Source organism: Vollenhovia emeryi, unplaced genomic scaffold (genome assembly GCF_000949405.1).
Source record: "Vollenhovia emeryi isolate VEMERY1.0 unplaced genomic scaffold, V.emery_V1.0 DF939209.1, whole genome shotgun sequence".
Lineage (NCBI taxonomy): Eukaryota > Metazoa > Arthropoda > Insecta > Hymenoptera > Formicidae > Vollenhovia > Vollenhovia emeryi.
Window position 1 is genome coordinate 563,998 of NW_011967157.1, and position 25,443 is coordinate 589,440.

At 44.4% G+C, this 25,443-nt stretch overlaps 3 protein-coding genes across 6 annotated transcripts in view; 2 read left to right on the forward strand and 1 right to left on the reverse strand.

The window, feature by feature from the left end:
- Nucleotides 1–616: 616 nt before the first annotated feature.
- Nucleotides 617–3,315, forward strand: LOC105561275. Its single transcript, XM_012011098.1, has 3 exons — nucleotides 617–2,244; nucleotides 2,406–2,564; nucleotides 2,647–3,315. The coding sequence occupies exons 1-3, from the start codon at nucleotides 2,065–2,067 to the stop codon at nucleotides 2,851–2,853; spliced, it is 546 nt and encodes a 181-aa protein (XP_011866488.1). The 5' UTR covers nucleotides 617–2,064; the 3' UTR covers nucleotides 2,854–3,315.
- Nucleotides 3,316–3,421: 106 nt separating this feature from the next.
- On the reverse strand, nucleotides 3,422–9,269 carry LOC105561276 (ATP-dependent DNA helicase Q4). The gene is made up of 7 exons (XM_012011099.1): nucleotides 9,033–9,269; nucleotides 5,574–8,744; nucleotides 5,083–5,370; nucleotides 4,654–4,992; nucleotides 4,343–4,505; nucleotides 3,936–4,255; nucleotides 3,422–3,848 (listed from the first exon to the last, which is right to left on the reverse strand). The coding sequence occupies exons 1-7, from the start codon at nucleotides 9,141–9,143 to the stop codon at nucleotides 3,618–3,620; spliced, it is 4,623 nt and encodes a 1,540-aa protein (XP_011866489.1). The 5' UTR covers nucleotides 9,144–9,269; the 3' UTR covers nucleotides 3,422–3,617.
- Nucleotides 9,270–9,675: 406 nt separating this feature from the next.
- LOC105561277 (disco-interacting protein 2) overlaps nucleotides 9,676–25,443 on the forward strand; it is a 32,499-nt gene continuing 16,731 nt past the window's right edge. For 2 of the 4 annotated variants that reach the window (XM_012011100.1, XM_012011101.1), the window contains exons 1-3: nucleotides 17,469–19,922; nucleotides 20,355–21,277; nucleotides 23,252–23,323. In XM_012011100.1, the coding sequence (XP_011866490.1) occupies nucleotides 19,096–19,922; nucleotides 20,355–21,277; nucleotides 23,252–23,323 (1,822 nt within the window). In that variant the 5' untranslated portion in view covers nucleotides 17,469–19,095. Of the gene's footprint in view, nucleotides 9,852–17,468; nucleotides 19,923–20,354; nucleotides 21,278–23,251; nucleotides 23,324–25,443 lie in introns of those variants that run through there. The other 2 variants (XM_012011102.1, XM_012011103.1) reach the window with 1 other exon arrangement.

A 25,443-nucleotide genomic window follows, 5' to 3' on the forward strand; every position in this document is an offset into this window, starting at 1 on the left:
AGATTTTTTAATAAAAATTGAAGCACTTTTTAGAAGTACCGAGAAAGTTTGTATCTTTTCTGGAATTTTTCACACGTAATGAATTCTGAAATATTCTGAAACTTCTCATTCTACGATTTCAAACATTTATATCTCCGAATATTCGCATACGTGAAAAATTCCAGGAAAAGAAGCGGACTTTCTCAGCCATTTCCGAAAAGCGTACCAATTCGTTGCAAAAATTCTGAGAAAAATTTTCACCCGGGGTATTTCTGTGAATCGACAGAAAACTTCGATGGCAACGTACGAAAGACGCGTTTTCTGCTCTCCGTGTGTTGATTGAACGCACTTTCCAATAGCGTAGAGTTACTTAGTTAATAATTGTTACTATTAATGATTGTCACGGTATAATACGCAAGACATAATATATAGAGAGTCCTCCATTATGAGACCGACTCCTAGTATGGAATAACGGAGTTTCTGCTAAATTGATGGGCATCATCTGTTGGTTCCACCATGAACTTATTGCCCTCGGAGTGAAATCCGTTTGGTAGCAAATTGATCGTTAGATCGTGTAATCGTTGCGAAAAAAAAAGATGTGCTAGTCGTCGAATTTGGACGTTGAAAACCTACTATCTCATATTAGAGTCCTGTTTCGTAACGGAGGACTTTCCTCTATGTTAAAAAAAAACACACAGACAAGCAAGTTTATCATTTATAAGGTGGACGTTATCCTATCCTGTGCCTCTTTTACTGGCAATTTGCTGCATTCGAGACTCGGCACGCTAATTACTTTGATAATTGTGCCTCGTGGAAGGAATGAGTGCAAGTCGTTGCGCCGTTTACAAATCGCCAAGGTCGCCTGTAATTTTTCGCCGTTTTACATTTTCGCGAAACCTTGAAGTTACATCCACGTTTCGTCAGTGGCACAAAAAAGAAACGCGTCTTTTTCCAACGTTTATTGCCTTATTTCACTTATTCCAATAAGTTTCAATACAAACACATCTTCCTATCTCGTACAGTTTATTTTTTCATGGAAAGACACTTCAATCATTGATTAAGTATCGATTCAAGTTGGAATAAAAATGTATTTCTTATCGAGAAATCGCAAGTTTTGTTACGCAAAGCTTTGCAATTTAAGATAAATCCCCGAGATGTGCTTTGCCAATGCGCCAACAATAAGAACGGAATTGTATATCGAGTCGAGAACTTGTATTGTTTCGTTTCTGAACCTATCTGTAAATTTGCCTCATTTTCGGAAGATAGTAAGAGCGATTCTCGTCTATCTTTTGAAAAGGAATAAAGAGAGACAGCACACGTCGGAAACGTTAAACTCGCGTGTTGCATGATTAAGTGTATTCGGAAGATTGTCGCAGCGTGCAGGAAATGTAGGCGCACGTGTAGCAACGTTTCGCGGAAACGATTAATAATCACACTAATAGTCGCGAGACTCGGTCCTCGCGCGAATAGATTTATGCAATCGGGTATAAGAGGTCTCGTAAGAAAAGAAAAAAAACCTGTCGCCAGCGATCTCGTCGAGCGAAAATATTGTTCAAAGTAATACGAAATGGAAATCGTTGCTCAGCGCCGACTCTTGGCAGCGAAATAGCTACGTAATTTTTTCTCATCGAAAACAATTAGATGATTCATTATTGATTATCGCGCTTTATATGTTATAGTATACCGCGTCCTCTAAAGTGTTGCTAATGCATGCGTATAATAAAGGCCGCTGTGCGGTATATTCTCGCTTCAATTTCTGATGTATGCGAGAGGCAGCGGCTTAACGCAATCAATTAACATGCGCACTTGAGCTTTGTGAAACGTCTTTCCGGGGCGATACGTGTGCAAATACCTAGTTGATTTGCCAGAATCGACTATCGCTAACAATAAGTCGAAGCATCCCTGTTGCAGATCCCCGCCGTGTTGAATCTGGTTCAGAAATCTCCCTACCAGAGCGTCTCATCGATTAGCATAAGAGTGGACATCCGGGAAGTGTGACCCCGAAGACCTAGTGATCGAATCCGACGACCAGGTTGTTTTTTTCACGACGCTTGGTCTTTTCAACTGCGCGAACGAGGAATCAATATGGATCGAGTGTACATAGACAAAGAGACGGGCGAGGATCTGATTCAATCGCTCTACGAGTGTGACATTTGCCATTCAACTGGTTCAACGACGATAAACGATGCGGAGACCGGGGAGCCAGAAGTCAGTCTCGCGGATCACGTAACGGCCAGATGTCATCGGAGGAGAGTGCCGTTTCAGGTACCGGAGGACATTTGTTCTCTTCTGAAAAGCTCATTTTTCAAAATATTCCCAACTTGGGATCTCAATCAGCGATATCAGATTATGAGATACATTGCGTAACACAATTATGTACCTTGTGAATTTGCGCTCGGCGAGTAAGATAAACGAGTTATCTACAGATACCGAAGGAAGTAAAGGAAAAGACGAAAAAACGCTATCACACGGAGCTGGAGCCAGTACCAGTGGGCGCTTCTTTCGGCCAGATAAATCCCGTCTGTTTGTTCTTACCGGCGATCATCTACTTCCGCTGGTTCCTCGCTCTGCTCATGATCTTCGAGGTATTATTCATTATGTTGAAATTTTGAAAATTCTTTCGTAATAAAACAGCTCGACGCTTTACATCTACTTTCGCACATTAAGGTCGTTCTGCACGTATGGGCACACCACAAGAACAAGATCCTGAAAAATGCCAATGTGTACTTCCGCTCACCATTCCACGACATCTCCGCCGAGTTCTGTGCTCTCTGCCAGAATGAAATGTGCATGAATCGTGTCGGGAAGATGCACCAGATTCGAATGCACAAATTTCTGCGGCAGTGCAACTACATGAAGAGAGTCGTGACGTAACTCGAGCGAAACAAGCGTATCTGGTGATGTCCTAAGTGTCGTGAAAGTTTTTAATGGTGAGATAATTATAATCGGTTACTTTGAACTTTTAAAAGTTATATACAATATCTCACTTGTTATATATATATACACCTATATATATATGTAACAAGTGTATATTACGTTACATATGTTATATATATTATGGTTGTTATACTTTTATTCTTTTTTGTGGTAATATTTGACGAGCGACTAAAATCTATTTTCATATTAAGTTTTACATCCTCTATAACGTATAAACTTACGACGTATGTATGCATATATTTCTAGGAGAAACCTTTGTAAAGTTTCTTTGGGAGAGAATGTTATAATATATATACTAGATATGAGAATAATCATTTTATATTCCATTTTGTGAATTACAATCTTGTGAAAAGGTTTCCATTAAAATTCTAATCAGGATTCACAAATATAAAATATAAATTATTGTGTAAGCATCTGCTTTCTTCCTGCAACCACATCATTACAATGCTAACAACAAGCGAAGAATTATATTAATCTTTGTCTTACGCTATATATTGAGATTTTCGTTGAGAAATTCGTTTATAATAAGTCTTTACTCACACATGTTTCATAACACAGATTAAAACACACTTTTGTCCGCCGATTCATTTTGAAAGTTTATGATAAGAATTAAAACTAAGTGTTCAATTAACAAGATCAGATTAAAAATATGACATGTTGAGTCTATTATTATTCAGTCTGTCATTATTAATTCGATTCAGTTATCGTAACGCTAGAATTTCCCTGACTGCAATTTTGCAAATTGTGTTAAAATCTGCAGCGATGTGAATTCTCCAAAAACGGCATCTATTCCAAATTAACGCAGGATAATTCGGACTTTGTATTCCATGAAAGACACGGGCTATGGCGCGACCTGTAAACTTGGTATCCCTATAACGTATTATTAAACTGCGAACATCGGCTGCGATCTCTTGCTCGTTCGTCACTTTATTCTGTAAAGAGATAAAAAGGTAAATGTATCTCCAATTTTAATTATTCTTCACTTTGGAAGTTCTCATATTTACAATTGAAGAACATACTTGAGAACTGATATCGGGATTATTCAAAGGAGAATCCGATTGGAAGTATTCTCTGATGGTGTCTTTGAGCTCCTCCGATCTCTTCGTAATATCATCCAAGGTCAGGCAATCTTTGACTGACGATACGCTAACTTTATTAAGCGCGGAGGATAGAAGCTCGAGTTGTTGCAAAGACGAGGATTCCTGAGATTGAGTGCGTGCGATCAGTGCATCGAGTGCCTCGTCTAATTCAATGTCTGTGAGATCGCCCGGCGCTTTCACCCGTAAACCGAGTTTATCGTACTTTACCGATATAGCTGAACGTTTCATCCTCCCGTCAACTGCAAAACACATCCATATAGATAAATTACGTTCTGAAACGAGGAAAACTCTCTAAAGTAAAAAGAATGTACGTAGGACTCTCTTACCCCCTGTCTTCCATTCTAAACTCTTGAGATGACTCTTCACCACGCCGCTGTCCCATCCGATTGCTGACGCAACGTCAATTATCGGGAATTCGATAATATTACTATTTTCATGTGAAATTCCGTTTTTCATGTCCAGCGCTATTGCCATCGCGAGTGGCGGAGACTAAAATCAAAATCGTTTTCAATCATTTTTACGCTTATATTATTCTTCGTTATATTATTCTCGTATTGTACTCCTGCTGTAGAATTTAGAGTAACCTGGAACACTTAGTCAATCATTAATGTTATTACTCTTTTGAAAAAGATCTTACAGATTGTGCGGCTTGTTTGAGACCTTGTGGTCCTCTGTAACTTGAAACCCGTGCTCGAACGTACACGGACGATAGCACAGTAACAAATTTTTTGGGATGCAGCTCAAGATAGCACAGCAATGTCGAAATCGTTTCCTGCGTGATGTCAAGAGCCTGAACAGTCTCGTCGATCGGAAGAGCAACCTCGTGACCGGGACATCTTTGGTGTCGCGGATCTTTCTCGTTCATCTTTGCGCAAGAACAAGGAATGAAAATTCTTTGAAGTAGATGTCTAATCGTATGCCTGTCGACACCATTCGCATGTATGTGTTTCCGCAATTCCCATTTATCGCTGTCTTGCTGTTTTAGGAATAATGAACTGGATTAATAACGGGATCCAAAATGAGCGCGAAACAGAGCAATCTTAGAATTCTTAATTAGATACGATACCGTAGGTTTCAAGAACAGGTGGCAATGAGCTGCGTTGTTGTCCCTTCCTGCACGACCGACTTCTTGAACGTATCCTTCGAAGGTGCCAGGCATATTGTAATGAATGACTGCCCGGATGTCCGGTTTATTGATGCCCATCCCGAATGCAATAGTGGCAACCACAATTTTAATTTTCCCATTCATAAATTCCCTTTGCACAATTTTGCGTCTGTGAGACGTCATACCGGCGTGATAGGCCTCAGCTATTGTGGATATCCTTGCGTTTGGCTTCTCAGAGTTCAGCGGATCCTATTCCCAGGGAAGATACATATTTAAAACAAATCTCTATCTTGTATTCGAAATAAATTGCAAAATGCCCGAGCCACCTCTTTTTACGCGAATGCAGAAGAGCTAATTTATTTCATCTCGTGCGAAAAGGCTTACGTTTCTTGCGTCTACCGTGTTACAATACAGTGCAATTGCAGCGAGGGACAAGAGGTCTTGATATTTACCTGCAACGATATTCTTAACAATCCTGCGATCCTCGCACACTCCTCCCTACGGATGCAGTAGACTATCACAGAATCACATTCGCGGAATCTCTCGCTTTTCAAGAGCGCGATCAAAGCTTGATCCTTGTTCGCGTCCTTGGACACCGTTAGGATGAGATTCCTAGGTAAAGGCACGTCCGATATGACGCCAGCCATGCCGTCACGTATGCCTAGATGCTCTATTATACTTTCCGCCGTTGCTTTTGTAGCAGTCGCCGTGAGTCCCAGCACCGTGTTCACCTTTAACTTCTCCTTGAGCACCCGACAGACCATTAGGTAGGAGGGTCGGAAATTGTGCGACCACTGGGAAATGCAGTGGGCCTCGTCGACGCAGGCGAACGCGATTGGCGGTAGCTGTCTGAGGAGGGCGCCGAAGCCAGTGGATTTCTCGCCGGCCACCACCGCCTCTGGCGACACCAGCAGGATATTTACTTTGCCGTCTTTCACCGATCGCATCACCTGTTCCCTTACTTTTGGCGTCTGGCTGGTATGTAGGCACGCAGCGGACAGAAACTGTGGTACGCCCGTCACTTGGTCGTCCATCAAGGATACCAGAGGCGAGATTACTAGAGTGATACAGCCAGAACGTCGGGCGTATAAGTACGCCGGTAATTGGTAACACAGCGACTTGCCGGAGCCCGTCGATAGCGTTACCAGGGTGGATTGGCCAGACAGGATTCGCATCACTGCTTTTTCTTGGCCAGCTCTGAAACTCTCGTGGCCAAACATTCGCAGCGCCTCCAAGACTTCCCTGGGTGTTTCGATGAGGCCACCGTCTTCGTTCGCAGCGTACAACGGATCAATCGCGTTCATTTCAGGCGGTAATAATCTGGACACCAACTCCTGTGGCACTCTGTGCCCGAAAGTCAACGTATCGTTGTTCTCGTCGATATCCGCAAAGTCATCGTCGAATAATCTTGCCATATCTTCTTCGTCCTGCGAAGTCCTCGTAGTGGAATAGGATGGTTTTTCGGGAAGTCGTTCGATTCTGTGACTGTGAGCGACAATGGCATTCTCGTTCGCCATCTTTTCGGCTTCCTCCAGAGTCGGATAGCTGGACGAGTCGTCGACCTCTTCCAAAGGTAAAAGAGCGTCGCCCTTGGCAGCTGAGCAGTTCCTAGAGAAATGCCCGGATTCGCCACATTTGAAGCACTTCATGCCATTTTTATCGATCAGGTCGGCCGCGTCCAGATTGCTCTCGCTAGATGCCAACTCTTTCTTCCTCTGTTTCCACTGATTCTTCTTATACTTGGCAAAGTTAAAGTGCTTCTTACCGCGTACAAATACCTTTTTCTTCAGATTAATTCTGACGAAATTATCGTTCATCGTCCCGGCAGCCATTTTCTTCTCGAGCTTTTCCTTGGCGGACAACTTGGTGCTTGTCGAAGACACCGAGCTACCTTTTTCCATCGCGCCGACGTGAACAGATTCGGTAAACTGCGTGACGAGATCACCGCTTTCAGTTGCTTTAATCTCAAAGCGCGGAATCGTTTGCAACATTTCTACACCGTACGTCGGCATCTTTTTCATATTCGAGTCTGAATCTCGCTCTTCGTCTTCCTCCAACTTCGATTCTCTTCTAGAAGATTTTCTCCTTACATTAAGTTTCTCTTTACTGTCATCCGTCGACTTCTTCTTACTCCGTTGTCTCGTACATTTCTTTACGGTCTGTGTAGTATTCTTTGTCCTTGTCTTAGTCTTCTCATCTTTCCCCTCCGTATAATCGGGATCGGAACTGTCAGGTGATACTTGCTTCACTCTTCGACGCAATATGCGTTGTTTCGCGGATTTTTTATCAGATATCGAAGAGTCCTCCTGGTTCTTAGAATCGACTAATTTCGAAATGGTATCCGTCAATTCGGGTGCTTTATCGGTTGAATCGTTTGTAATCTGCCAGACATTTTCAGATGCCACGTTGTCCTTAATTATAGCGTTCGATTTAATGTCCGAATCTGAAGTATCTACGTGTCTTTTAGTTCTATTTGACTCGTTCGTTATATTTGTACTTGTCTGAACATTACTTTTAAGTTTGCCATTGTTAATTTCGTTTTTACGCTCATCTCTAGGCAATAAATTAAAACTGCTGTCGACACAGCAAGTTCGATTAAATATATCGCTGTCTGTTATATCATTGGAGCCAGTGGTGGTAGAACCGGAGTCGATACGAAGACATTGTCGTTTTGCAGGACGATCGTCTTGATCGCTGAGTCGTTTCTTAAAGTTTCTAATACGTTTATTCCTGTGCTCTTCCTCGGACTCGCTGTTACATATAAAATCTTCCTCGTCGGAAATCTGGAGCGACGAGACGGAAGGCACAGTGGGCGCCAAGTCCTTTGGAGAATAAATGCTAGATTCCATGGACTCTATTCCAGAATCGCTGGTGCCGGACAGCCTCTGAGGGTTGATCGTCATCACTTCCAAATTACTGTCTCTCGTGCATCGATCCAGCCAGCCTGGATTCAAATTACGGCTTACGCCGGTCACATGGCCATCGGCCAGCTGTTGGACGGCATTAATGCAGTGTGGCGCCACGGGTTTGCTCTTCTCAAACGTCACTTTTATTGATTCGCCAAATATAGGCTTCGTCTCGTCAGCCACAACGTTCAAGCCATCCTTGCCATCCGCGACCAACCGGTCGACGCTCGAGCTGTTTAGGATATTGTTCTCGGATTTGTTCCTTATTTTGATCGACGACAGCGACTTCCTCGGGTTTCGCTTCGAGAACGTCGAACTCTCAAACTTGTTTCTGGACAGCTGGAAGGAGGAGGATCTACCAATCAACAGGGCCTGCTTCTTCTTCGGCGCTTGCTCCTTATTCTTGCTCAGATGGCTGCCCCAGGCTCCTTCAACGTTCGCTCCGTCCAATTGGCCGAAAGAGCCCTCAATCTCTGCCGAACGTTTGCTGTCGTGAGGATCTATGTTCTCTGTATCTTTCGTAACTTTTTCCGGACTGAGACTCTTGTCTTTCCTCGGACTGTTTACTAGCTTTCGCGGTGATTTATTTGAGATATTGTCTTGCATGTCATCGCAGAAAGTGATGTCCGTGAGAGTCTCCTCGAGCGCCCGCGTTTTCAGTTTCCAGTACATCTTGTACGCCTCCTTGATAGACACGTCTGCTTCCTTTATATCATTCTACAATTTACAGAAAAGCGACATGATATAATCGCGACGCAGCGATACGTGTACACGACATGCGCGATAATACCGTATCGATGATTTTCATTGATAATGTAACAAACATATGTAAAGACACTGGAGTACCCGATAGTCGTCAATTTTTATGCATGCATACAATTCGAACCAAATATAATCGCAGAGTCTGATCGGTCTAACGTACCGCTCGTGCGAATACGAATACAAGACATTTAATATATCAATTACGATAGAAACAAGCGAGCTGGCACAATAGGGGCAACGTACCTTGTGAGGTTTGCGTCCATATTTTTCCATAAAATCGCTCTCCCACCGTTTCACGCGAAGTTTATTCTTCAAGTATTTAGTTTTGAAAACGGGGTCCTCGAAGAGCTCCATCTTATCGAGAAGACAAATCAACTGGCTCACCGCATTCGAGGCACTCGCGTAATTGAGGTTCAAAGCTCGGAGTTTCGAGGTTATAGGCACAGCTGCCTGCGGACTGCGGAATGCGAACCCTCTCCCGCGTAAACACACACGAAGGTTAAAATGACCCGTGCGTTGTGATTGGCCAGGGCCAAGAAATTCCAACGTCCAATCGCAACCGACAATTCAGTCAGACGCATAAGAATTGACCAATCGCAGTCGATTATTCTTACGACTACGACCATTGTAGACAGAACCGAGAATCATTGTAGCGGAGGCTTGATTGGTCAATTCTTATGTGTCTGACGAAATTGACCAATCGCAGTCGATTATTCTTACGACTACGACCATTGTAGACAGAACCGAGAATCATTGTAGCGGAGGCTTTACATCCGCCGCGCGCATGCGCGAAAAACGCGACCGGTCCGACATTACTGGCGCTGCGCGCGAGCTACGCGGGGGCGCGCGTCCGGTGGCGCCGCCCGCGGCGCGACGACGCAGCTCAGTGGCAGGCAAGATGGCCGAACGGTGGTGACGGGTCGTGGTATGCACCGCTGGTGGATTCGCGATCACGGCGCAGTGCGGATGGCCTAGCGATGGCCGAGTACAACATCGACATCGGCAAGCTCCCGGAGGACGTGCGGGAGAAGCTCGCCGAGCTAGACCTCGAGCTGTCCGAAGGTGAGTGACCATTTTCTCTCGACTTGGCCGAACGCAATTCGCCGATTGTCCGCCGCCCCTCGCGGCCGACTCGCTTCTCCCCGTCTCTCGTCCTCTCTCTTTCTCTCGCCTTCGCGCGCACTTTTCGCCTCTCTCTCTCTCTCTCTCTCTCTCTCTCTCTCGCTCTTTCTGACTCACCCCGTGCTACACCGAGATAGAATCCCCTAGAAGCCCCCGTTTGTTGATAAAATCGATAACACCTTACGGCCGTTGCCGTCTCCGTTCCCTGTGCGACGAGTCCGAAATCCTCGCCGTTTCTTTTTTCTTTTTTTTTTCACGGATCCTCGGCAACTCGCGACGTCCCTCCCGTCGAATTTAATTAATCGGATAACAGACAAGTGTGTTATTTAAATTCGTTGAACCGCTGATGCCGAGAGAACGGGAGAACGTCGAAAAGATGAGCCGCGAGGGGCGAAGGGTTCAAAATTACCAAGCTTGTCTCGTGATCGTGACAAACCGTGTACCGAGCGGTAGTAAATATCTGTCGTGCGAAACGGAGTACTCGTTTTCCCATTTCTAAAAATCACAATGGCCGTCCTTCCCCCTCTCGACAGAGGGAGGGTGAAGCTCCTCGTCACGTCCGCATTTGGATTTTATTTGTCCCGTAGCGTTGACAACGTTCATTATCTGCCTTATCACGGCTGGCGCCTCTTTCGATTCGAGCCGATCAAGATTATCGAAAAAAAAAAACACAACAACTCGGTTTTCGATAATCGCCGGGGATACAAACGACGCAAACAACTTTTGTCCGTTACAACGCGCTCGATAACTTTTTACTCCGAGGAGTTAAAATTTCTCGGAGTCGCGCGGACTCCTCGATTGCGGTTTTACTCGTCAAGTGTCCACTTTACGCTTTCGACAAACGTCACGTAAAAGTCGTAAAAAAAAAATGCACTGACCCACGTTGGCGCGTCATAAAATTTACAACGCGGCTCCAACGTCGCCGTGGAAGTGTCCGAGGCTTTTCTTCCCGCGAGTGAGCTGTAACTCACTCAAGAATGCGGCTATTTGCATTCGTAGTTAGGACTGTTGTAAGGAGGAAGCGACCGGTTTCTCTCGAGTCTCTCTCTCTCTCTTCCCCCTAAATGGCAGGTGTCCCTCGGAAAATTCTGTCGTTTGTGCACGTGCCAATTCGATGACGTAACGGATAATTGGAGGGGTCAGTAGTGGAGAAGTTAGAAAACGCCGTGTGTCCCCGTCGTTATGTGTCAATTATGTGCAAATTAATTCGATTAGATCTGTAAAAAGTTTGAATTATTAGCAGAGCGCCAGCTTGGCAATTAACCAATTAGACATACGTATTCTCTCTCTCTCTCTCTCTGTACGTCTGTCCTTTTCCTCCCTCTTATATAGCAACTTGTGCTTGGAGAATTCGGTTTTTGTACGCTGAGAAAATTTTTCCTTGGATAAATCGATCAAGTGGCGTTTCCGATGAAAAAATGAACCATCGGCTTTTTCTGATTAAAGTTTCTCGACTGAATTATGGACGTATTCGATGAAATTTGTTCAATAAAATTGCAGTTACGGATGGAATTTAATCGAAACACCGATATTTTTCATCGAATATACAATTTAATTGAATATACTCGTTAATATGCAATTGATTATCCGATTAGACAGGCTGGGATATTTTTCTCAATGTGTGCGATTCTTTAAACTCTATTCCGCGATTATCGATCACGATCAGACAATCCCCCAATGGCCGAACCTCGAATGACGGATCCTCGAATCTGTAGATTCTCTTTACGACACATACGAACGAACGTCACAATTAATCATTAAGGTCATCGCGGCCTCGCGAGCTCGAGTCACTTGTGAGGCAAAGACAAGAGCTCGGTGGTTGAACGGACGTGGAAAATGCAATTTCTTGGTCAACTGCTCGACCAGGCTAGCACGTGGCGCGGGTATAACGTAAGCGGCTTACGTCGTCCAGCTGTAAATAAGACTTAAAAGTCTACGTCAGCGCGGCACCGTGCATCCGCATTAATAAAGGAGAAACGACTCCATCGCGCGCGCTTGCGAAGCTCGACCTCGCGTTACGCTATGCTCTTCGTTCCAGCACTGCTAGAATGAAGCTGGCAATAGATTGCTCGCTTACATATTTGTCTATTGATGAGACTCGTCTCTTGGCGAAACAGACGGGCGTTAATTACGCAATGTGTCGGACATAGTAATAAAATAACAACAAAAGAGAAAAATTACAGCTTTCGAGATCACGGCGCAGAGAGCCTTTCCATTGGCGAATACAAAAAGTATCGTGGAATTCGGGTCTTTATATTCTTACCACACCCTCGGAAAGGATTTCTGCAAGGGGGAAACCGCTGAGGGCATTGTGGTGTACAGATTTGCGGCATTACTAGGCATTACTAGGCATTACTAGGCATTTTTGGGACATTAGTTTGGGCAGTGGGTCTTGCTGCGGCATTGGTGTACAAGATTTTGGTCAGCGGTTTCCCCCTCGGATTTCTGTTAAGACAAAAAATATTCTTCACGCATTTATATTTCTCACAATCTCGCATAAAAATACGACGATATCGAAATAAAATCAATAATTCTTATTCCCCTCTATCGAATTAAAAAAGATTGACCTACTATATCGAGACGAGAGTGACTTATATAAATGTAAGTTTATGTATTCTTGCGGTTAGAATAAATTTTTCCTCCATCTTACAGCGCACGAAGTTGGCACCACGATATTCGACGAAAGACGATGCATCATTTCCGTTTCTCTTCTCGTTCAAATATAATCAAATTATTATTATTAATTCACAGCATCGTTCACGTATTTTACCTATAATTCTTTATCTCTAATTTACGTTGGGTTTAACACCCCTTCAACAAGTTTCCCTTCGTTTATCCGGTTTTAGTTATTCAATCCTCTTTATGCCTGGGGCCATACGGAGACTCACTGATAACACAGATAGAAGGATGACTCTGAAGTCACATGGTGCACTGATTCCCTAAGATTATTGCCTTGTGCTTTATTCAGTCTAAACGTGGTAATTGATTATAACTATCGAACCAATTTGTACTATAACTCGTATTACATTCTTATCCCGAATCTTCGACGATCTCATTTTAGTTTACACTGAGGAGGACCCGAAGAAGGGTCGAAACGTTTGTTTTCTTATCAAAGAGAACTTTCGACTTTAAATTGTGAGAACCGAGTTCCGCTCATTTTGCGGCTCGCATTGGCACTTTCTCCTTTCTACATATTTTACTATCATTTCATTCGAGACAAATTGAGTGAATCTTATTGTCGCCAGTGATAATTCAAAAAGGGAATATTTTTCAGAAAGTCGACCAAATTGGCAAAAAGGTGATCTTTATTTAGTTCACAAAGTTTCCACCTCTTAATCGGGTCCTTTTCAAGTGTGTTCTATAGTTGTCGGAGCAGCGTAATTTGTTTAACCGAAACAGAATGATGCACTATTTCTCTCGCCAAAAACTAATTAGTATCTACCTCCCCGAAGATACACCCCTATTTATTATGGATTACATTAATCGCTGTGCAGACTGCGGCAAATAAATGAAACATAAGAACGCGCGCCTTGAATTCTTCATCTAAAACAAGATGAGAGCGAAAGGCGGGCACAGAGATGATTTGATTTATTATTTTATAAATAGCATTAAAAATGACGCCAACGCATTAAGCAATATTCTCTTCGACAAACTCTTTTGTTCTTTCTACTTTGGCGAGTATTTTTCTTGCGCTATTGAAAGGCTTCTGAAAATAAATGTCCTTTTCCGAGTTCTCTAGCGAGCATCGATGAATTGGGTCGTGCGAAGTGGTTTGAGAAGCGTCGTTTTTGTCGCGGTATTTATCGCGCGACGTGTTATTAAGTCATTAGTTCTCGATGCAGAAACACGAGCGGACGATTCACCTAGTAAAATAATAGAAAGCGATCTTAACCCACAATCTCATAATTGCCGTGTTATTAGGCCAATTAGAAATGCCGTGTATTTATCTCGGCGGTTTTGCGCATCGCAGTGTTACTTAAGCCTGAAGATTATCGTCAATTTTGCACAAACGTGTCTATCGAAATCGATCGAAAGTGTCGCCTACAATTGTTCTAGATTGAGCTCCCGAGCTTCTTTCACATCGGCGGATTTGTACCTCGCTTCTCCGTTTTTTACCACGCGCCGCTCCACCGCCGCTTTACATTCGCGTGGTTGTAAATACATCAACGTTTATAAAACCTGTCGTTTTTCTCTGTCTTATTACCGTCCGGTTTATTCCGATCAGCAATGCGACTCTGGAATTTGAGCAATGGAACGATCACTCGATTAATCTTTGCGATACTTTTTGCCGAACGTTTTGTTTCCTTGATGGACAGTAGGAATGGGAGGAGAGCAGGGTTGATTAGCCGCGATTTTGTCGCACGCGACGCAGGTGCAGCCGCAGCATCACCGGGCGCTCCTACGTTTGTAAGATCAAGGTCGCCGGTTTCGTGGGTAAACGTCCTCGCGTCGCCTTGAGAGCCAGTGTGCTTCGTAGACACTCCTCGTACTTATCGGCTATTATAGCGTCCCTCCTCCGCACCATTCTGACGATATACCTATATACGGTTTAAGGATCCACGTTGCCACACGGCATCCTCATATCAAGGCCCGGTGATATCGAATGTCCTCGATATATGAGATTACGAACCTCCCTGGTGCTTAGAATTTTGATGGAGAGAGTTAGAGGGGAGAGGAGACGTGTTACACATTGATAGATAGAGAGAGAGAGAGGCGATTTAAACTCTTTAATTATGTAAGTGAATATGTGCAGGCTGGCGAGCTGACAGATATCCGTGCGATATCAATTCGACGATCCAAAGTGTACCTAGCATAGTCTTTAATGTTTGTAGTATTCACACACAGAGCATCGATAAAATTCAAAGTAAACCACTCGAATGTTTATTCGGATCTTAATGCAAATATTGACTGTGCAATTATTATACAATGTCTCATATTTGCGATCTAATTTCAATGGCAGATTTAATCGCGATATTACTGCTGGATTAATTTATTAATTGTCTGTAATATCGTAAAGAGAGAGGGGGAGAGAGAGAGAGAGAGTTTGTGAATTTAATCGTTTGTATTCTATGATCTCGAAAACCACCGGACCGATTGTAACGTAGTTTTAACAGCTGTTTCTTTATCATTTCTGGAGTGTCATAGACCGTCATGTTGTCTTATCAAAAAATTGCGCTGCGAACAAAAATAGATATTTATTTAAGTCGCAACGTAAGTTTGTAATGAAAAATACTTTGTTACAGTACTTTGAAAATGTCTTGAAGTCAACACAAGAAATGATGAAATAAAAATGGGGGTTTTCATTAAGTAATTTTCAATTTTGACCTTAACTCTGACGTTCAGTACAACTTTTAAGGTCAACCAAGATCACCTTCTTTCCCTCTTACAACGAAGCAACTTTTGTAGCATTTTTGTCTTCATTCCTCTCTCTCGTCTCTTTTCGTTCCTCAGCAGCAACTTTTATTGCATCACCTGCTTTTTCTCTTGTCTAACACTGTTGATATATGTCCTATATGTTATTTATTTATATATATACAAATATATATATATATATATTCCGTAGTGTTTTTATCCAACCTCTACTTTATATCAAACTTCAGCAGGTACTTAGGCTTTGTGTAATAACAACAATCTTGTTGGTGCCCTAACTTTTACTTTCGATCTTTTTGTAGTACTCTTTCTTTCACTGTATCTCTTTTTGCAATAGATTAAATTAAATTGACACAATTTTAAACGAATCATGGAGCCGTTTAAATTTTTCGCAATAAATTTAAAATATGAAACATTTTACGAGACGAAAAATATTACCTCCAGCCAGGGTTTCAACCTGGACCAAATTAAAATATGAAATATTTAGACACTAACACCCTCTCACGGCTCTTGGTCCTTTATTCCTTCAAATTTGTGATAAAGAATATTTTATCTGGCACGAAATCCGACTGATTTCATGTTGTAATCGATAGAACTTAAGCTGCAAAAGTCCTCGAAAACTTGTAGATTATCTAATCCCCTGAAAAGGACCACGACCCGTATGGTCGGAACGTCGGAATCAAACAAATAAACCAGCTGCCAGCCTAAAGTCGTGTAACAATTCTTTTTACTGTTAATCATCTACTGGCAATTCACACTCCTTTGTTGTTCTTCAAATTTGTGTTCATCACATTTGAGCCATACGAATTTGACTAATTTGTAAATTAAATTTAAGTTCAAAAGCTCTGAGATATCTCAATGAATTGATTGAAACGAGCAACCCTGTGTATATAAAATAGAATGTCTGTTACCTATACACTCGTAAACCCTTTGACCTATCTGAGACTTACGCAGTTGCTCCGTAGGACCTGCGGAAAATACAGGCTACCATAGGATCTAGACATCCCACCTTTCCCCTTGATTTCATGCTCTGTGATAAACAAGTCCGGGCAACGCCGGGTAGATTAAGGTAGTAAAATATATAATCGACAACACTTTCTGTAATGCATGTATTTTATTGTAAAACGTGGAATCTGTCGTTCTAGAGGATCTAGATAAGACGGGAAAGTTTGAAAAGTATCACCGTGCAACCATTCCGTACCGCCCACTCATTCGTAATCGCAAACAAAGTCCAAGCCGAAGCCGAAGCGTTTGGCTTCGCGAGACGATTGAGCGTAGGCGTGTCTCGAATCTTATTCGTAAAACGGGCCACTATCACCGGCGTACGTTAGCACTTGGAAGATCGACGAGCGATCGATTTGTAAATTGAAGCTTTTCCCCTCGAACGAACAACTGATTGTTGAGCTCGCGTCAACTCCAAATGCATTCTTCGCGATCAGAATCCGCGAAGTCGGAAACACGTCGGGTGGTTACAGCCGGCGCGAAATGCGCGACGAAAGTCTCTTTGCACGGTACCGGGCCCGTGGAAGAGAGAGAGAGTAGCAGAGATTCGCGAGATCGCGAATCAAAATGGAGAAGGGAATGATAATTTAGCGATAATTATTTATGCCCGCGCCATATCGTGCGGCTTTTAACACCGCGGACTGTAACAATCCCGCGAGGGGCCGAAACTCCGGTCGACCCTCGTAATCCCACCTTAAGAATCTCTCGTGGAAGGAGGCGGGGAACGGAGAGTCGAGAGATCTCTCGAGTGCCGGTGGTGCTCGGGCAGCGCGCGAGCGAGATGGAGCAACGGAGAGTGGGATGCTGCGAGCGAAGAAGGCAGGCGAGAGTGGACGGACGGCATGCCACCACCACACCACTCCCATGCACCTCTCTCTCTCTCGCTCCCTCTCTCACCTCTTGTCCGTTCGCTCGCGTTCGTTCTCCTGCGCGTTCAATCCTCTCACCTACTCTTCCGTCTGGCGACTTTTACACGCGCGAGCCGGCTTCCCACCCGTAGCTCTCTGTCTCGTTCTCTCTCCTTCTCCGGTCCCTCTGAGCTCTCTCCCCGCGCGCGCGAGAGAGAATCGCCGCGGAGTTCGTGGAGAGTGCGCGAAATGCCAGTGATTCGACGCGACTTGGAGTACGCGCCTCGACGGCGAGACGAAGCGGACGCCGCGCGAATTCGAACGCGCGGACGCGCGTCGAGCCGCCGCCGTACGCCACGCGAAGCGTGTCCCGAAGCGTGCTCGGTTTGTGCTCGAGTTCTTACAGAGTCTTTCGAAGGAAGAATTTCATTTCATCGAAGCGATCGCGTGGAGTAAATTATCTCGCGTGTCCCGCGGCGCGAGTAAGAGGTTTTTGCTTGCCGATTGAGAGCGAGTAAGGAAGGTGTGTGTGCGTGTGTGTGTGTCCGCGAGTGAGTGTGGCTCCACGGCGGTAAGGATAGTGATTTTAAATGACCGCCAAAGATTTGTGTCCCGATGGAATGTTCCATTCGCCGCAAGTGTTGATCGTTTTAGTAAATATTTGTCAGAACTTTGTGGGAATCTGGTAGTGATAAGTGTGTCAATTTGTATGTTGGACGTGACGGAGCTTCAGTTTTAATATTTCTATTGACTGGGCGAAAGTTAAATTTACCAAAAGCCCGCTTGCGCGAAACATGGATTCCACGTAGGGAATCGCACTCGAATTATCGAGAGATCGCGTGGAGAACGGCAGAGGTGGAGAGGAAAGGGGTGAGACCAACGCCGTAATCGTCCGAGGGCGGAGAAAGTATCTGACGAAGTTTCAAGGTGCTTTCGTGGCGGTTAAAACCAGCGAGCGAAATATTCGAAGGAAACCACAATTGATGAGATAGAGATCGATTACCGACAAAGTAATACCGTGATCTAATTGCGAGAGGGGGGGGAAAAAAACATTCGAGCAGTTTGCCGATAAACGATCACCGTTGATACGTCGATGTTAAACTGGGATGCGAATATAGGTAGATAGGTGTCGGGTACAAAGATATATCGAATGTCGCCTTAACTACCTGGAGTTACCATCGGCTCGAGAGAATCATTTAAATTTAACAGCAACGATTATAATATAGCAAAAATAGTGATTTTCGAAGTCTCGCTTGCGCGTGAGAATAAATCACTTTCTCGATACCGAGTGCATTGACTTGAAAGACGCTCGTGCGATTCGCGCTGAATCTTTTCGTATAGAATGATCATTCCGGTCGAACCGAGGGCACGGAAGAAAAGGGAAGAGGAGGGCAATGAGGAAGAGGGAGGAAGAGCGGCGGTGGTGGTGGTGGCGGCGGCGCAGCAGCAGCAGCAGCAGCACGGCGTCGAAAAAGGAAAGCCACGCTGATCATCCACGACTGGAAGACCTCGGCGTTGCACCTTAGCGCAACGGAGAAGAGGGACGAAAGAGAGAAAGGGAGAGGAAGGACGAAGAGGAAGATACGGATAGCGAAAGGGCAAGGAGGGCAAGAAGAAAAGAGTAACAAAGAGTAAAGGGACTGAGAAGGGGAAGCAGAGAAAGGAAGCGAGGAAGGAAGAAAAAGGAATCCATAAATTCACTTTTGTTTCCACAAATACACCCTTTCGTAAAATCAGGATTACCGAGATTCTTATTGACTCGGCAGACTCCTCCGTAGATTCTCGATCGTGGATGCAGGCTACTTTTACATTCACCCACCCCTTTATTTCTCTTACATAGACCTTTGTGATCCGCGAATACGTCCATTAATCTTCGCACGCGAATGTATTCGATACCACTTAGAGATAGTATAAATCTGTAGCGATTCTACTTCCGCGAGTCGAGGTTGGTCGCGCGCTGCCTCATGAGGCCCCTCACCTTCGAGAATCTGAGAAGGCTCGTGAGCCGCAAGAAGGACCGCAACGAGCCCTCCTTCAAGCGCAGCGAGTCCTTCAAGAGGATTTCTATTAGAAAGAGTTATCTGGACCGGGGTAAACGACGTAATCGTCTCCAGAAGAATCTTGAGCCTGCCGTTAATTCTCCCTCGCAGCCAGCAGCGAACGATAAGGTTGTTTCTCAACAAATTAAGGCGCAAGAATTCAAAAAGGACCAAGAGCGTTCCCTCAGTCGCGATTCCATTACCTACGACGAGTGGCTTCAAGGAGTCAGCTCTTCTTCCCGTGAGAAACTTGACGAGGATCACCTCGAGTCCCTTCAGCATCCGAAAACCAAGGCCACGAAACTCGCCAAACACATCGACGCGGATTCGATCGTCGAGGATCTGAAAATTCTCGAGCTCGACGCCTCGCCCATTTTAACACCCAAATCTAAATCCTTTGGGATCGTTGCGGAGTTAAGTCGAGATGAGACGACGAATGGGCACGATACTCTTTGGACTCAAGAGTCCTCTGCAGAAGGATCGCTCAGTGTCAGCATTAGTCTCGGCAGGGTATGGAGGGACGCGGTGCCGGTTCCCGTTTCGGTCCCGATATCGACTCCTTCCTATTCCTCTGTCTCGAATTCGTCAGTTCATCATTCTCTGGACAGCGCTCTGAAGGAGAAGAAACCGCAGCCGACTGTCGCGAGGACGGTCTCGGCGCCAGAGAAGCCCGTCAGCAAGGAGACCTCCTCGTCGTCGTCTTCCTTTGGCTTCTCTCTTAGGATTGCTAGATTCGCTGATTTCAGACCAGGGTGATTAACTTGTTCGTTAACGATCGATCAGTGAAAATGAGGAAATGATAGAACGTATTTCTTTCATTCATTCATTCATTCGTTTCGGGTTAAAATCTTTGCTTTTGCTCGAAAGTCTTCTATTTATTATAAGTAACTACGATACTCTCGCGAAACTTTACAAGTTTTGATCTCCCGTGGTTTCAAACAATTAAAGAAAATGCAAACGTGATCTGCATTTGACCTGAATTCATGAATGAAAGAAGATAAAAAGACGTTGCTATAATCGATAATTATATTCGTAAAGGTTTATTCTTTGGTCGAATACGTTCATGGCAAGACAAATATCTACATACCGTTCGTGTCTTCGCAGTGAATTTCACTGATCGATCGAGTCGGATATCGCACTGCTCAAGAAACAATTCGATTGCAATCGACACTACTTGGCTCTAGGGTGACGCGAAATGGTCTCTTTCGTCGGAAGACACCAAAGCCATCGCCAAGCGTGAGCACTGAGGGTTACTTCAAACGAACGAGCGCGTCTAGACATTCCAATTCTCGTCGTCGAAGTGGTAAGAGGACTTCTCAGCGCGCCAGCAAGAAGAGTCAGCAATCTGCGGCTCGCACCAGCAGTCCGGTATGGTTCGTCCCGCCCGAGAGACGTCGCTCGAGACGTCAACGACGAGTTTGGCGGGAGATCAGATACTTCCCCGACGACGAGGGTCCGATCCTGGAAAGGATTAACGACTGGTCGTCGAACGTGTCGGACGATCAGTTCGACGACCAGAAGCTGCTGCTATCAGGTGATTTCAATGAGCGTCGGGAAGATGACGCCTTGAACTCGATTGTTTCATCGTCCCTGGGCTCTTTCTCTGCAACGTCGTCCTCGTCATCGGCTTGTCCAGCTCCGAAAATCAGCGACTTTAACGAGGACAAGCTGTTCTCCGAGGAGCTAAGGACCAACGGTCTTCTAGTGCGCGGGGCCACTTGGAAGCTTTCGGCAACGACGACGACGACAGCGACAACGGCAACGACGATGACGACGGTGCCAATTGCGGCGCCGACGAGAACGATCATTTCTGGCAATTATTTCGCCAGCAGTCAGTTTCTCACCTTCCTAGCCAAGGACGTTATCAAGGAAAGGTCGAAACACGAAGGCTCTAACACGGGCTACAGATATCTCTCGTCGACCGACAGTGAGGACGACGATCGCTTCAACGAGCGCAGGAAAAATTTGCCGCAGCAGCGACAGTATTTAAAGAGGCAAAAGTCGGGACTCAGGAGGAGGCCCCTGCGCCGAAAATCGCAATTGAGAAGAGCATCCGGTCAACCGGTATTCCTCGTACGCAAATGCTCATCCTTGAGGAAACGTCCTAGTAAGATCCGAATTACAATTCTATAGGTCCTTTAGGAAACAGCGACGGTAGCAGGAGAATAAGAGCAGAATAAAAATAATTTTTTTCTAAAACATTTTTTCATAAACCTTGCAGTTTCGAAGATATTCATTAAAAAATGGGGGAAAAATCCGTTATTTTCGAGGGGCTGTTTCACCCCCTGAACGTCGAGAAAAGCCGCTAAAAACAACACGGGTCTAATATTTTTTTATGCTCTACAACATATCCGAAGCGCGTGGAAATCGGCGAGGGACACGTCCGACCGTTTTCTTGTTAGAGATCTAGCAATGAGGAAAATACTATAGTGATGTAACCAATGATCGAAGAAAAACTTGCGCGTAAACTTGCCACGCGGATAATAATCTTGTGTACGTGTGAATCCGCAGATTATATTCGATACTTATCGAATAACAGGCGACGCAACTGAATCGCGGCGATTACGGCCGTGCTGAATCTATTTATCCTTTGCTCGCCCGTTACCTCCATCGGCGTCCGACGGCGTTAATTGCGCAACATATTTCCCGCGATCGGTTTCGATGAGCTTCTTGCTCGCGAGCCTGCACGCGTATCGCGATCACGGTGACTCTTACCACAGTTTTCGCTACTTCGAAGCGCTAAATGACCTGTGACGCGTGGAAATTCCTCGTCTTCTTTCACATTCGAATCTTGAAGTAACGAAATATTGGAAATAGATTGTTTAATTGCACGCGTATTTATTTTATTACACGTCTTCAACGCCTGAATATATACAGGGTGAGTCTTTTCATATCCGACAAAATTTTTGAGACGGTAGAACGGATCGAGATGAACGGAAAAGTCCTGTACCATTTTGCAATTTTCGTAATAGTTAACGAGTAATTAATTATTAAAAATCGTTGTCTTAGGCCGGCCTACCGTCCAATTCGAGCGCGTGGCAAGATGTGTCCGCCCGGCGATCGATATTGCTATGCGCACATCTCATCACGCGCTCGAATTGAGCGGTAGGCAGGCCTAAGACAATGATTTTTAATAATTAATTACTCGTTAACTATTACGAAAATTGCAAAATGGTACAGGACTTTTCCATTCATCTCGATCCGTTCTACCTTCTCAAAAATTTTGTCGGATATGGAAAGACTCACCCTGTATAATAAAAATACATAAAATTCAAGCGTAAAGTATACATATACATGTGGCGCGCCAGCACACGCGATTCCCGTTTTGAGTGAGATTTTCTCCGCGGGCAGGCTCGCGTATCAGTTCGCTTTTCCCAAGAAAGTTGTTGCACAGAGACAGATACGAACAAGTTTGACGCATCGACGATGTCATCAAGAATCACTCGAATACGCCGATCAGCATAATCACGATGGCCCGGTTTCGTTTCGCGAACGTGGAAAAATCATGTCTCGGCCGTTAGGATCGATTCTTCGGCGTTTTCTCGAGTTACGAGGCGTGACGAAAGGCGAGTACGCTAACCAGTTTTACATCGTGCTCGGCACATGGGCGAGCTGCATCAGCATTGGCCGCTGGCAGCCGCGCCGGCAGCCAAGCGTGCATCGATCTAAAATTCAATCCTGAAAACGTTCGTTCGATCCCCGCGAATCCTTAATAGCGCGACGTATTCTCCGCGATGCAATCCGATCTTTATGAGCGCGGGCACCCATTTCTGTCCAGTCTTCAAGGTTTACTCGTATCTTCCTCCCTGGTCTAATTGTAACTACCATTTTTTAATATCTTTATTCAAATGCTTCGTTATTATATCGCGAACATGGCGGGGACAACGACAGAAGAGAACATATGTTTCTCGAGAGCAATTCGATAAGCTGCTCCAGTGTCACACGCCGTAACAACGATTTCGGTCCGCTCGCGATTTTGGATTAATTACTCGCGTGACGAGCCGAGGCATAATATTGAATTGATTGTGTAAATTATCTCTTGGATTTGATGATTAAATAAGCCGTTTTTCCCCTGTTGCAGGAGATATTACGCAGAAGGGTTATGAAAAGAAACGGACGCGTCTACTTCAGCAATACGCTTCGAAGCAGATAGGTGAGTGTTTCGCTTTTCTAGAATTCATTAAGACTCCCGCAAGTAGAGGCAGCGAGAGATATCATCGCGCATTATTCGCGATATGCGGTACGGAGCGGACGAGGAGTCAGCGATGTGAAAATATTATTATCGCCCCACATGTTTAGTCACATATTCGATCGATCCCGCATAGAGAGAGAGAGAGACCTGTACGTCGATCGTACGGTACATCGCACGTTTCAAAAGCGAGACTTTTAGACGACTCGATTACGCATTTCGACACGCGAGTGAAATTTCTTTTTAAATTCCTTGGTGAAGCTTGCATTAATTGTATCGTTACGTTTGTCTATGAAAGAAAGAAAAGAAAAATTTTCCACTCCACAACCAGGCGATACTTTTTTTTTCAAATGGAAAAACGATCGCCAGTTTTTAACTCTCGAGTCTTATCTCTCGTCGCATCTTGGTGTGTGTGCAATGTTGCGCCATCGGGACGCAACAAGCTCGCAATATCAATCGCGTTCCGATTCTCAAGAGACACGCGCCTCATTGTGCGCACAATGGCAAATGCAATCCGTATAAAAAGGAAGGGACGAGACGCAATCCTCGTGGCACGCGTCACTTTAACACTCGGCACCTTGCAACTGCAACGTATGTACAACTGCTGCCGGTCTTGCGCCACGCGAGACGCGGCGGGTCGGGAGAAAATGGAGAGAAAATTGCGATGAAACAAGAAGGATGCGATTTTACTTCCGTTCACTTTACGCTTGCCATTTCAAATGGGATTATTTCGAGCTCTAGGAAAATCGTACGAGAGCGAGTCGCGACGTCGATCAATTGCGTTTCCGCATCGCTTATCGCGGGCGCAAAGTGTAACGCGAGTCACCAACCGTTTACCGCAACTGTCGCGACTGCAGGACTTGGTCTTATCGTCACACAAATTGCCGGAGACGGAACTGTCCGGACGTTACCACGCGTCATTTGCTGGTCCGCGCAGGCTGCATTCCGCGGACCCAGCAATACATAGCAATACTCTCGATACGCCCCGTTACCTGTCGGTTTAACCCTTTCGCGGTCAGATATTTCTCATTTTTAACAGTTTAGAACCAAGCGCGGCTAAATATTTCTGCTAGCTCAAGTTGTTTCAATTCCCATCGCGTAGTGTTTTCTTAGAACGAATCAATAGTTTTTTCGCAGGGTTGGGTAAGTTATCCTTTTTTTTTTAACTAAGTTAAGTTAAAGTTAACAGCCTTGAAAATTTAACTTGGTTAAGATACAAGTTAATTTAACACAATTGATTGAATTAAAAGTTAAGTTAATAATAAAAAAAAAGTTAAAAGTTAAATGTTTTATTTTTACATAAAATCTCGTAAATTGCATTGAATTTCGCGACTAGCGTTTGAACTCACTCGCACTACACGGAATATAACTCATTTCATATGCAAACAATCTCACGTAAAGAAAAAGAAAATCTATTTGAACTTGTCAGAGAATAACTCTCGATGACAGTGGTCTTTTAAACGTCTTATGTTATTTGTATAATCAGGTAAAAAAATTCAATGTGTTCCTTTGCGCAATATTTTATATTAATGCATATTTGCAAGTTGTGACTATCGTGTATTATTTTTTGATCCCAGCTTCACTGAGGATGACCCGAAAATGGGTCGAAACGTTTGAATATTTCAATAAATGGAATAAATATTTCCACATTGGATAATTTCGCACGGACACCTGCGGTTGGCTCGCATTGGCCCTTTCTCCCTCCTACTCGTTATTTTATTTTATTGAGAGCCGTTACTACGATTTGGATAATTTCACGTGAGTTCGAGACTCGAAGCCCCATATAATTGCCGTGTACCAAAATTCATTGGTTTTTTCCACCCCCTGGGTTTTTTTTTCCGGCCAACCCTGGTTACAAGAGTACGGCGAACCGAAAACGACGGTAGCATTTTCGATAGCATTTCTCTGACATCAAACTAGTGGAAAGTAATGAAGGAATAGCCGATTTGTTGAAATTTCCAAAGTCCAATATAATCCCATGAATATACAGATCTGAATAGAAACGTTGCCGTCGTTGCCTGTCGCCGTGGCATCTCCCTCGCGTCGGGGCAAAATCTCGAGTTGGAATTAACGATTAGGCAACG